We start from the raw sequence: 14288 nt of genomic DNA on the forward strand, positions 1-14288 counted from the left end.
CCAACACTGGAATCTTCTTATCAGCCAGATACTGCTTACAGACTGTGGGCTGGAGCGTTGTCTTGATGGAGAATCCAAGCGTTGTCCTTCCACAGATCGGGTCTCCTTCCTCACTCATTCTCTCAGCTTGGCCAGAACCTCAAGGTAATAATGTTGGTTGACTACGTGACCCTCTGGTACCCATTCAACCATTACCACACCATTGATATAAAAAAAAAAAAAAAAAAACAACGACAAGCATTGCCTTCAGTTTTAACTTGCTCATTCTTGCTTTTTTCATTCTTGGTGACATGCGAGTTTTCCAGTGCATCAACTGTCTCTTTGTTTCTGGATCATATTGGAAAATCACATCTCGTCACATGTGATGATCTTCTCCTGTAAGTCCAGCACCACTGTCAGCTGTTCCATGATGGATGAGGTAAAGGAGAAAATGCAACACTACTGAAGCAGATAACACCTGATGGCTTGCAGCACTACTTCCAACAATGGAAAATTCGTATGCAACAGTGTATAGATAGAGGGGAGTATGTTGAAGGGGTAACGATTAAGTCATACAATTGTAATAACAAACCATATTTTTGCAACCAGTCTCATTATTTAATAGCCACACCTCTTCTTTGCTACCTATTGTTAAATTGTGAATGAAGCTATGTTATGTAATTTATTATTTTTCATTCACATTTAACATTGCTTATTAAATATTAATCATGACTTATATAAAATTATTTATTATTCCTTAATTAGGAATTACTAATTAAATATTTATTCAAACCCTGACCTATTATTAATTTATAAAATAATAAAGTGTATAGAATTTTGTATAACCAAATATATATGATGTAACGTAAAGTGTTATTTTATATTTAACTGTATACGTAATCGAAAGGTTGATGAAGTAGCTTAAATATTATGTTGTTCTTATTTGTAAAATATTTAATGTTATGTAATCACAAATGTAGTAGTAACAGAGCATACATTACATTAGCGAAATGTTTACGTTTAGTCTGTTGTCATGGAGACGCACGCGTAAACAACCACGAGTGAAGAGAGCGTGGCGTTCGAACGTAAGGTGGGAGTGAAGGTCATATAGAAGTTAGAGAAAAAGGGTAAAGAAGAAGGAAGGTCATAGATAAGATAGAGAGGAAGAGAAGAATTATTATTAAGGAGTGAGGAGAGAGTTTTGCGGAACCAAGATTATATAATCCTCAGGGCAGAGATTTATGAGTATAGTGTTCGGAAGTGAACCTATAAGTAGTGAAACATAAAGTTTAATGTTATAAGCGAAATCTGCTGTTGTTATGAAGAAAGGTTGATACCGTAATCAGATAAAAGGAAACTGGACAGTCAATGCGAAAATTCTGATTAGTTCTAGTTAATCTGGATTACGATTAAATTCTATGTTGCCCTAGGAAAAAGTTATATTGGTTACTTGGAGAAAAGTGAACAGGAAAAGATATTAGTACCTAATTACAGTTGTTTGGAATAGTGAAGTGCGACTTACAGTAATACAGTTTAAACTATGGAGAATATTTGTTATGTGTGTTCCGCTAATGTTAATTAAGTTAATTCATAATTGCTCTCTCAATAATTTGATGTATTCAAGAATTTGTCTGGTAAGAGTAGTTGTATAAGTTTCTCTATTCTAGCATTAACTGTAATATACCTCCGATGCTCAAGGTCCGGGAATATATTTGCTTGGAATATAGCTTACGTAGTTTATTGCCTGCTGTGAATATAAACATTGAGCTGATAGATTTGTGAAGACTGAATAAGTGTGAAATTGTTATATTAACTTGAAATAAGAAGATTTGTGTTTTTGAGACTGTGAATAGTATATGAAAGTTAGAACATTGAATTAGCATCAGTGACCTAAGAAGATGTGTTAAGTTAATTGTATAGTTCCATTTTAAAATAGAGTTCTTGTATTTGTTGACCATATCATATATTAAATGTTTTATTTTGTTGATCTAAATATTGTGTTTGCCTGAATTCCTTTTTATTGCACCGTTCATAAATATTCGAATCTTGCGGGAACCCCAAGTAAAAATGATAATAAATAATTCGGCCTAATGAGATGACTGCTAACCTAATTTAGAATTGATCCTACTATTTATATAGACTAATCTAAGAATAGGGTGGCGCAGTATAAATATAAATTTCCCTACTTTTGGATCGGTGATCACTTCGCAATTGGTTATTTTAATTATAAAAGTGACTTGAATCTAGATGGTAATTTAGAACACGACAGAAAAGGTCGTCACGACAAATGGCGCAGTCGGCAGGATGTGATTTAATAGGTAGGAATTAAGTTTAACAACTATAAGATAAGAAATTGAATTTAAGTTTAGTGATAATAATCGTAGAATTACTCCCTGAAATTTTAGGAAGTGAAATAATTAAATCACAGTGAACTGGTTATAATTTGGACTCAGGCAAAGATAAAAATTAATTTTAAAGTAAAAAGATTGAATTAATTGAGATAGTAATTTATTAATCACTATGGCTGTCACATCAAGCTCTGAAATGAATGACAGTGAATTCTTTCGTACGGTAAACCCGCAACAGGTTTTTCCCCAATATTCAGGTGAAGAATCAGATGATGTACTATTTTTCTTTACCTATGTTGAAAAGCTTAGAGAAATTGCAGGTTGGACTGATTTTCAACTGCTAGTTCTGATTAGAAGTAAATTAGTAGGTAAAGCAAAAACATTTTTGCATTCTTCTCCAATACTTCGAGAAACTTTTGAGTACTCTAAATTTAAAGAAACTTTATTGTCTCAATTTTGTAAACTTAGAAGTGTAGGTCCTAACTTATGGAAATTGCAGAAAATTGTTCAAAAGGATAAAGAAACTGTTACTGATTTTCACAATCGGTTGTTAACATTGGCCAACAGTTTGAATGTTACTGGTGAAGATAAACCTCACTTAGATTGGGCTGTGTTCCAACAATTTAGGCAAGGTCTTAGGCAAGAATTGAGAGAAACAGCATATAAGAAGAAAATTTCTACTTTAGAAGAGTGTCTCAAAAGTGTTAAGGAAAAAGAACAAATACTAGGTGACCTTTATCCCTCAACCAATACAAGTCTTGTGAATGTCGTGACTATAACTGATAGTTCATTCAACCAATCAGAAATAGAAAAGAGAAGTAAAGCTGAAAAGGGAAAAGCAAAGAATACTGGAGAAAATTCAAGTAGTGTAAACTACGTGACAGAGAGTAAAGAGCAATTGGACAGGAAACTGATGACAGAAGTAAAAACTTTAATTCACCAGGAAGTGAGTAAGTTAAATCAGCCTATAATGGATAGTCTTAATGAAGTTGTGAGACAGTTATCAGCTATTACTCTGAAGTCTCAAGAAAATCAAAACCACACTACAAATAAAATTGATGAGATGATCAAGCATGAGGTTGAAAAACAAAGTCAACCTATTTTAAGTAGCCTAGATGAGGTAATCCGAGGATTAAATGATGTTAGACAACAAATGTCTGCTATCCCTCAATCCAAGACAGAGACAAAGCAAAGAAATCCTCTTAAGTGTTACAATTGCAACAAAATTGGACATTATGCCAGGAATTGTTTCTATAACAAGGGAAACTACTCTAATAACAGATGGAACTCAAAGTTTGGATACAAACCCCACAGAAGAAATAAAAGAATTCAGAATTATCAAACATCTAATGAGAGAATGATGAGAATTAGAGGTGATATCCTGGGCTCTAAATGTGACGTCTTATTAGATACAGGATGCAATGCCTCTACCATCAGGATGGATTATTTCCTAACATTAAAGAACAAACTGTGGAAGAGCACTGCCAAGCTGAGACAACCTGCGAGGATTACTTCTCTCTCAGACTCAAACTTTGTGGCATATGAAAAGCTTCGAGCAAGAATATACCTGCCAGAATTTGGACTGTACGTGTGGCAAGACCTACTTGTTGTCCCCACTACTTCCAATCTAAGTTCTCACATTATCTTGGGAACAAACTTCTTAGCAAGATATAAATTTTCTTGTGACTTTTCTAAGGAGGAAATAACCCTGATGAACAAAAGGAGATATACTAGAAGAAATGAAATTCATAATTATGATAAGTCTAAGTATCAAACAAAACAGCTTAGATTGCCACTTCAATCAGGACCATCTACTGAAGAAAAATCAGCTGTGAATCAATCATCTAATAGAGATAGTGGTAATAACTCTCATGTACACATTCAATCTGATACTCCTCTTCTTACTGATGAGCAAAAAGTAGTAGTGACAAAACCCAAATCAGAAGTTACCACTAATAGTAAACTAAAGGTTGAAGTCAATTTTGGTAAAATGTCTAATCTATATCATAGAACAAACCACCAAGTTGTGGGACAACAAAAACTTAATTCTAATAATGGAGAACGTGAATTTAATTCAAAGAAGAGAATCCTATACTACAAACTTAGAAGACATACAGAAATTGATGATAATAGTAATAAGAGAATTGTTGATAATGTGAAAGAGAATAAAGGCACAAATCATAATAAGGAACCAAGTTTCAGTAAAACTTGGTATTACTTGAGAAATCGAAAAGGAAATATGTAATCCAGATTTTTTAAAAAAAAGGAGCCTAGTGTCAAAAGAAAAATTTTTCTTATAATAAAAATTTTTTAAAGAAAGGGTGAGCCTATGTTAAATTGTGAATGAAGCTATGTTATGTAATTTATTATTTTTCATTCACATTTAACATTGCTTATTAAATATTAATCATGACTTATATAAAATTATTTATTATTCCTTAATTAGGAATTACTAATTAAATATTTATTCAAACCCTGACCTATTATTAATTTATAAAATAATAAAGTGTATAGAATTTTGTATAACCAAATATATATGATGTAACGTAAAGTGTTATTTTATATTTAACTGTATACGTAATCGAAAGGTTGATGAAGTAGCTTAAATATTATGTTGTTCTTATTTGTAAAATATTTAATGTTATGTAATCACAAATGTAGTAGTAACAGAGCATACATTACATTAGCGAAATGTTTACGTTTAGTCTGTTGTCATGGAGACGCACGCGTAAACAACCACGAGTGAAGAGAGCGTGGCGTTCGAACGTAAGGTGGGAGTGAAGGTCATATAGAAGTTAGAGAAAAAGGGTAAAGAAGAAGGAAGGTCATAGATAAGATAGAGAGGAAGAGAAGAATTATTATTAAGGAGTGAGGAGAGAGTTTTGCGGAACCAAGATTATATAATCCTCAGGGCAGAGATTTATGAGTATAGTGTTCGGAAGTGAACCTATAAGTAGTGAAACATAAAGTTTAATGTTATAAGCGAAATCTGCTGTTGTTATGAAGAAAGGTTGATACCGTAATCAGATAAAAGGAAACTGGACAGTCAATGCGAAAATTCTGATTAGTTCTAGTTAATCTGGATTACGATTAAATTCTATGTTGCCCTAGGAAAAAGTTATATTGGTTACTTGGAGAAAAGTGAACAGGAAAAGATATTAGTACCTAATTACAGTTGTTTGGAATAGTGAAGTGCGACTTACAGTAATACAGTTTAAACTATGGAGAATATTTGTTATGTGTGTTCCGCTAATGTTAATTAAGTTAATTCATAATTGCTCTCTCAATAATTTGATGTATTCAAGAATTTGTCTGGTAAGAGTAGTTGTATAAGTTTCTCTATTCTAGCATTAACTGTAATATACCTCCGATGCTCAAGGTCCGGGAATATATTTGCTTGGAATATAGCTTACGTAGTTTATTGCCTGCTGTGAATATAAACATTGAGCTGATAGATTTGTGAAGACTGAATAAGTGTGAAATTGTTATATTAACTTGAGATAAGAAGATTTGTGTTTTTGAGACTGTGAATAGTATATGAAAGTTAGAACATTGAATTAGCATCAGTGACCTAAGAAGATGTGTTAAGTTAATTGTATAGTTCCATTTTAAAATAGAGTTCTTGTATTTGTTGACCATATCATATATTAAATGTTTTATTTTGATGATCTAAATATTGTGTTTGCCTGAATTCCTTATTATTGCACCGTTCATAAATATTCGAATCTTGCGGGAACCCCAAGTAAAAATGATAATAGATGATTCGGCCTAATGAGATGACTGTTAACTTAATTTAGAACTGATCCTACTATTATATAGACTAATCTAAGAATAGGGTGGCGCAGTATAAATATAAATTTCCCTACTTTTGGATCGGTGATCATTTCGTAATTAGTTGTATTATTCATAAAAGTGACTTGAAACTAGATAGAATTAGAACACGACAGAAAAGAGTCGTCACGACACTATTGTAGCAGGTTGCTAAAATGTGACCTCCACTTACGAAACCTATGCTGACCATCACAGAAAATTTTGCTGTTATCAATCGAATTCTGGATGCTAGGCCCTCACAACCTCTTTTACACCTTTACCAATACTCCAGATAGACTGGCCTATATAATTGCAAAATGCTTCTTAAACAAATATGTCAAGGGTGACATGAAACCCTTTGGATTCGTAAAATTTTTTTTTTATAAATAACAATTTTAGCAAATCACTGCTAACCAACAATTATTTTTTTTTTTATTTTCAATATAAATAAATAGTAATAATGTAAATTATTCAAATAACAAATGCTTACCCTATTCCTGATACTCTTGTTAAAACATTCAGTGTTTCATTATCCTTGTTGGCACGAATCTGAGCAAATCAAAATACAAAAATTAAATTAGAGTTCTAAGCTGACTGAAGAACAAAGATACAAAAACCAGTTCTGTCATTTGTTCAATGTATGTAGTGGTAGGGAGGGAAGAGAACAATGTTTGAAATTAAAAATAAAACCAGGAGGCAAATAACTGTGCTTGTCAACTGCATGATTAAATTTTACTGTTCAATTTTGTGCAAGGAAAAACTCAAATCTGTGGGGAGAAAAAAGTTTAGCAACCCCCAGTCGAGAAAAAAAAAAAAAGCTCTTGTATTGTTCTTTAAGGATATGAACTCAAACCTTCCCAACCAAAGGACATGCATCATTTTTCTGTGTACGCTAGAGAAGTGTGTTGATATTCCTTAAACATTGTAAATATACAGGAGAAAAAAAAATGATGCTTGGTATGACTAAGGTTTTCTTCTAAAAATAAGAAATACTGGTTTATATTTTTAAGCTTTTCAGGTAAACCAATCAGTTAAACTACTTTGTAGAAATGGCTACTATGTGAACATCATAAAAATATAATAATGGTAATTTGATATCAAGATAACTTTTCAAAAAATATTTAGCATAAGAGGACCTCCCCCTCCCCACTTACTACTGCTTTCAATCGTTCTCATCCTCCACACATGTCCTGCTGTATGTTGCATAACTCCAGGTTCACATTTTTCTTCCTTGCCACCGATGCTTTGTGATGTCCTTTCTATGATTTTCCAACATGGAACGATTATTTTAGGTATCCATAGAGTTAAAGGGTGTCACTGCAGCAGATACATCCACTTGCATATCACATCTGACCTAGAACTTTCAATATACTCAATGCCCACACTGGTGACATAATCTACTCATCTGCTACTATTTGTTTAGAGGACATATTGCTAAGGTTGCTCATAAGATTACTTGGCCATTGAAGAACACACCACCAAGTAGCAATAAGGAAGGTGTTATTAAGGCCCTGATACATCCACATCTGGATTACTGTTCTCAAGTCTGGTCTCCTGGGAATGAGGAAGTTGTGCAGAGGTTTCAGAAGTGAACAACCCGGATGGTGAGCAGCCTGTAGAACATTCCCTATGACTAGATTGAGGGTGTGTGGACAGCAGAAGTTGTGATAGGCAAAAAGAGGGGATATGATGAACCATTCAAGTTAAAGGATTTTATAGGATTGATGAATGGGAAATGTTGCATTTGGCTAGAGAGGACAGACACAAGGTCAACTTTTTAAACCAAACCGTTTACTCAACTTTCCCCTGGAAGTTGAGTAAACGGTTTGGTTATTAAGGGCATGAGGACTAGATTTTTTGCTTTAGAGTTGTGAAAGGTTTTTTGCGCCTAGTGGCTTTGCGCTTCGCAACCATATGCCTGGGGAAAGGAGTGTCCTAGGTTCGATTCCCGTCAGTGACGTGAGGAGCTGAAGGATCTTCCTCAGCCATAGCCAAGTTAGCCAGTCTTGGGCGTGGACAGCAGGGTTTTTTCCCCAGTTTATTCTGGGGTTTTTCATCCCGCAAAGCAGGCAAACTAGCCTTGAGAACTTAACACTACAGGCCATAGGATACACCGGGGCATAGGGCTGCCCACCTTATCCTGTAAACGGAGTGAGGTCCGATGATCAATGGACCCTCGACACCGCAAGGTAAAAGAGGGTATAAAGAAGATGAGAAGATGATGAGATGAGTTGTGAATGAATGGAATGGGTTGCTAGAATTAGTTGTTTGCACTTCGTCTGTTGTTAATGGATTCAAGGAGAGGTATGATAAATTGTGTGAATAGTTTGAGTCTCCCACAATGAGTCTTCAGACTCCATGAATATGTCCGTATAACAATAATAAAAGCAGCAAAATGCAATATGAGAAGGAGTTAGCCAATCAAGATGAGAAAAATCCTAGACTTCTTTCAATATGTGGAACATAGAAGGAAAAATGACTATGAAAGGATGTTACTAGTTGATGACACTGGCAGATCGATAACTAATGCTGAGGATATAATTGAATTATTCAATGATCAATTTATCAATGTATTTCATCCTAGTGATGGTAAACTCAGGAGAAGCTGGAGTGTAAAAGGTATGACAGAGGAGGGACTGATGGTGAATGAGCAGCAGAAAGTATATGAAGAATTAATGGTGCCTTTGGCACAACTGTTTAACATGAGCTTGCAACAGGGCGAGTCCCAAAGGAATGGAGGGTGAGAAAAATTGTTCCACTTCGTAATGGGGAGGGGTGATAACACTAAGGTTGCAAATTATAGGTCTATCTGTGTGTCTGGGGTTGTTAAGGTATCAGAGATTGGATTCAGGAGTGGGTTGATAACAGTAGTATTTCTTTATTATGGTCAGCATAGGTTTGTAACGGGGTAGGTCATATTTCAGCTATCTGCTTACATATTGTAAAAACTCAATGTAGCTTAAAAATACCAAAGCGCTTTACATTGATTTTTACATAGGTCAAGTCCCATGAGAATGTTGTAAAAATAACCCTATTTGTCTCTGTATATTTTATGCTAGATATTTTTGTAAATAACCCTATGGAATTTAACTGTATTTACTCCTTTAACAAGAATATTTTAGAATGACAAAAACAAAGGCAATGTTTTTGCCGCCAGAACTTTATGTAATAGCTCTATATGAGGACAATATAAAAAAGGTTGTTTACAATTTTTGTGTATGAGAAAGTGCTTACAAGCTCTGCACATAAACACCTCCAAAGTCAGTCTGAATGGTTCAAACAACTTTCTGCTGGCCGGCAACTTACGATTAAAAGGGTGCACAGACGAGAACAAAAAGAGCGAGTTGAACTTAAAAGAAGATGAAAGAATTGAAAGCCAAATGGCTATTTTTCTGGCATCCTTAATAATAATTAAGGGAATACAAATCCCTTGTTGTTCAACTGCCAGTAAGCAAAACTCTAAGATCGAGAACTACGAATCTATGAGTTTCATATACACCGAAAAACTATCGGCGAATCCAAGTGTAAATGACCACTTGGTAGTACAACACCAAGGCAACTCGAAGCAAAGGTGGAGCAAGCTCCCTCACTATCCTTGATATTTTCTCATAATGTAAAAACACAGCCCCTAGGGGATGTAATACTGTAATTACATTATGAGGAGAGGTCACTACCCAGACCGGTTTCAACCTTTTTTGAGGTCTCATCAGTGATCTTCGAGTTGATTTCGATTTGATTTCAATTTGCTTCGAGTTGCCTTGGTGTTGTACTACCAAGTGGTCATTTACACTTGGATTCGCCGATAGTTTTTCGGTGTATATGAAACTCATAGATTCGTAGTTCTCGATCTTAGAGTTTTGCTTACTGGTAGTTGAACAACAAGGGATTTGGATCCCCTTAATTAAAAGATGAAAGAGCCATGCCGAATTCTTTGGGGGTTACAACCCTACGTGCAAAGTCTCAGAGAAGGCATAATAAAAAGGGACAGAGTCGAGCATAAGGGGCTTCGAGTCATCAGCAGAGAATCATCAGAAGTCAGAACCAGAGCAGTGGCAGCAGAGAAGGAGGAGAGGCAAGGCCCCCAGTTACTAAGAGGAGTGTCCAGGTCCAGTTGCCGAGAAGAGGGGGGGGGGGTCCCATTCAAGAGTCAAAAGAGCGAGTTGGCAGCAGTTACAGGTATTGGAGGAAGCAATTAGAGCTATTGGAGATGGCAGATAAAGGAGCCAGTCATCCAGGCGAGCCCAAGAAGGAGAAAGGCCGATGTAGATGTAAATTACCCGAAGCAGCTTCGCTCGGAAGTTTTTTCTTTTCCCCGTGGGAGAAAAACCTTTTGCCAGAGCTGTATGAGTACCGCAGGATACAGCCCACTAGTTTCCCGACAAGATACTTTCCTGAAGGAAGCTCGAGATCTGAGATGAAAGAATTGCCACAGAACTTTTTGTGCAAGACTTTTGACTGAATGTGTGATACAGAGCCTTTGTAAGTTCCATAATTTTGTACAATTCCTCTTATAATATGTTATAGATGGACTATTAAGAATTTCTTTAATAGTAATAAGAAGTGTCCTTAAGAGATTCAATTGGCAGTTTGGAAACGCATTGGAAGTTGATATCAAAATTGTAAAAATAACTTAATAGAGCACTAGCTAACCTCTTTGCGAGTAAACTAAGAGTTTAATAAGTTGAAATTGTAAGCAGAGAGTAAATAAGTTTTTGAGTTAAAGAGATTATTTAGTGTTAAAGTAAAAGGGTTCTAATCTCATGCTAAAGATTTTATAAATGGATAGAGAAAGCAATCTCCCAATTGTTTAATTCATGTATATTTCATATCGATGTAAATAAATGTGTTTTAATTATTTGTTAAAAGAGTGCTGCCTGATTCTTTCTTTTACAACTGCACTGTTTCTAAAAATAATCAGACTTGTGAGCAGGAAACAATTAAGGCAATAAAAGTGCAATTTAGTTACTTAAGAACCACGACTGTTTATATAAACCTTGTTGAAGGAATTTACGTTAGAAAGAGAAATCTACCAGACGTTTTATTGAATCTTATGCCGAATAATTGACATACTGATGGCACAGTCTTACAAATAAATTTTTCAGTGTGTTCATAGGCATACGACTAATAAATACAGAAGGTGGATAAACATAATACGCAGTAGAGTAAGTGAGTAAGGTTATGAGAGAGAAAGCACGCATTGCTAAATAGTAAAAATTAGAATAAAGATAGAGTAAAGATATCACATTATATAATAAGCAAATAATGCAGAAGACAGCTTATTTATTACAGTATTATAACAAGCTGGCAAATTCACTTGATAAAGGAGATACATATACAGTGATATACTTGGATTTTTCAAAGGTCTTTGATACTGCCACACAACAAGGTAGTAGCTAAACTGAAACAGATGGGATTAGATAACAGACTAGAAAGTTAGATAGCTGATAGTTTACTAAGTATCAGCAGGTTGTATATGAAGGAGTAGTATCCCTTCATATACAACCTGCTTCATATGAAGAAGTAGTATCCTAAACAGGGAAGGGTTACTAGTGGAGTGCAACAAGGATCTGCTTTGGAACCGTTATCGTTTAACTTGTATTTTAATTACATTGGGACTGGCTTAACTGGAAACGTGCAGCTGTTTGCCAATGATGCAAAGTTGGGAAGGGCTATGAGAAGTAGAGCAGACATCGTGGCATTGCAGGAGGATCTAAATAGACTATGTGAGTGGGCAAATGAGTAGAGCTATCAATTTAATGTTGCAAGCAAAGTGCAAGGTCTTGAAATTTGGTAGGCAAGGTTGGGATGCAGAGTATACACATGATGGAGAAATTTTGGGGGAGATGGAGATGAGAAATCTGGGCATGATGGTGGACAGACCTGAAATTGAGGGATCATAATGCTAAAATTGTAAGAACATCCCAACAGATTGTGGCAATAATGATGAGGACATGCAGAAGCAAAGAGGTTATCGTTCCCTTGTACAAGACTTTGATCAGATCACATATGAACTACTGTGCACAGATTTTTTTCACCTGGTTTTCAGGGAAGTATTGGAGAAGGTCCAGAGAAGGCCTACTAAGTTAGTATCAATTTTATGAAATGTCATAAAAAAAGAGATTGAGAGAATGCAATTAACAGGGCCTCGTGAACTGGATATGATTGAGACATATGAGTTGGTGTACCAAATTAATGGGGAGAAGATATTTCATAGAGTAGAGGGAGGCAAGCATAGAACTAGAAGCCATCCATGGAAATTGTATAACGAGGGTGTGAGCAGGGAAGTGAGAAGTAGGTTTTTTGCATGGAGAGCGATTGGTGAGTGGAATGCAGTACCTAAAAGTGTGGCGCGTGCAGAAACTATGAATAGGTTCACGGCACGGTTTGATGATCTGTTGGCATGAGAGAGTACAGACGTCCTGCGATGATTCCTTTGACCCAATGGAGGTCAGATATTAATAATAATAATATCATTCAGACTTTGCATTACAAAGAAAAAGGGGGAAAAAAAACTTGTATATTGTCATATCCCTCTCTCGCTTATGCATTTAAAACCCAAATGGCCATATTACAAGGGTCTCCACCAGAAGTCAGTTGAGTCAGCAAGATCAATCAATTGAAGGATAGTTTTTTTTGAAGGTCTGATAAACTGTAGTTTACTGTATATCAATTACTTTTGGCTTTGTATCCATGTTATTCTAATGATATCCAAATGTTATTTTGATTTCAGTGAGCACTTTACATGCATGTATTTATGGATGTGTAAACATATCAAGGTTGATACAGCGGTTTGACAATAGCTCTGACAACAGCTTTAGTGTCTACTGTAATGCCTTCCATAAGCAGGAATCCTAATGCAGCATAGTATTTCTTAATCAAAAAGAAGAATTTCACACCTTTGCTATCATCTCTTGATTGTCACAATAATTTTATGCATTGTCCTTACTATTTCTACAGTATATTTTGCAATATTTTGGCGTGTTTTCTTATTTGTATATTTGTTTTAATTCCTGAATATTTCAGTGATGTATTGCTATAACATGTTAAATTTCATTTCATCTTAATTACACAGTGCGTTATCTAAATATTTTTAAAAAAGTATAACTACGTTAACTTTAAGAAAAATCGCTATTGTTTATTATTTTACCTTTTCCACCTTGTGAACTTTTCCAGTTTTAAGATACTCATCTATTTTTTTTGAAATCTTTTCTCCAATACCTTTCTAAAAGAAGGAATTAGATAACATATTAAATTCTTAGTCATTTCTTAGTTATCAGTTATTCATAAAAAGTTCAGAATTATTGATAATGTACAAATAATTTAAGTATGGATATGATGATCTTCATGTACAATAAATAAGGAAATGATTATAGACAATCATAGAAAGAGTGCAATTCATAATAACATCCTTAGTGACATCACTGGATTATCATAACAACTGAACCTAGTAGACATAATTCTGTTTATCTAATTTGGCATTAAAATGGTCCAGCTGAAGAGACAAATTTTGCATAAATACCATTAAGCCAGCGAGAAATTAACATCATTACATGTGGGATGACTAGGGGGTTTAATCCCCCAAACAACCATGATGTCTATAGACGTTTAGCTAAATCTGGTTACAATTCTGTAATACCTATTGAAAAACATGGATAAGAAGTACAATTTGGTCTCACTATTTCATCCACCTCAGCCAGCAAGGGGGTTAAAGAGTGGGAGTAGGTGATTAGAATTTATTCACAGTCCTTACACTCAGAACACACACTAAGTGCAAGACCTGTGAATAAATTTAAGATTTTGTATGAATTGTAGATTTATGAAAACAAATCTACATTTAAATTTTGTTGAGCCTGAAAAGGCAAGATGACAAGGGAAGACATTAAAAACATAAGGACCAAATGGAATGACATTATATATACGAGGGCTGTTCAATAAGTAATAAGACTAATTTTACTATCGCGAAACCACTCATCACAATATTAATTTCTGTAGAATAAAGAAATGTTGCTGTCTGTATTAACAAAAGAGGTTGATAGATGGCGTATACGGGCTGATGTGCCAGAGTGTCACGCAACTAAATGCAAACTTGTTTTGGTGCGCTACGAGCCGCGACCAGTCATTGAAATGGAAGCGTCCTTGGAACAACTTTAT

At 34.9% G+C, this 14288-nt stretch overlaps 1 protein-coding gene across 2 annotated transcripts in view; it reads right to left on the bottom strand.

Annotated features, from left to right (window-relative positions):
• The window catches only part of LOC150096321 (DNA polymerase beta-like), a 219894-nt gene that overhangs the window by 166294 nt on the left and 39312 nt on the right, over positions 1-14288 (bottom strand). For both annotated transcript variants that reach the window (XM_090408925.1, XM_090408924.1), the window contains exons 3-4: positions 13285-13359; positions 6628-6686 (exon numbers count right to left, since the gene is read on the bottom strand). In XM_090408925.1, coding sequence (XP_090265051.1) covers positions 6628-6686; positions 13285-13359 — 134 coding nt within the window. The remainder of the gene's footprint in view (positions 1-6627; positions 6687-13284; positions 13360-14288) is intronic.

This window comes from Typopeltis vanoorti, chromosome 19 (assembly GCF_054136105.1).
Source record: "Typopeltis vanoorti isolate ZY-2024b chromosome 19, IOZ_Tvanoo_1.0, whole genome shotgun sequence".
Lineage (NCBI taxonomy): Eukaryota > Metazoa > Arthropoda > Arachnida > Uropygi > Thelyphonidae > Typopeltis > Typopeltis vanoorti.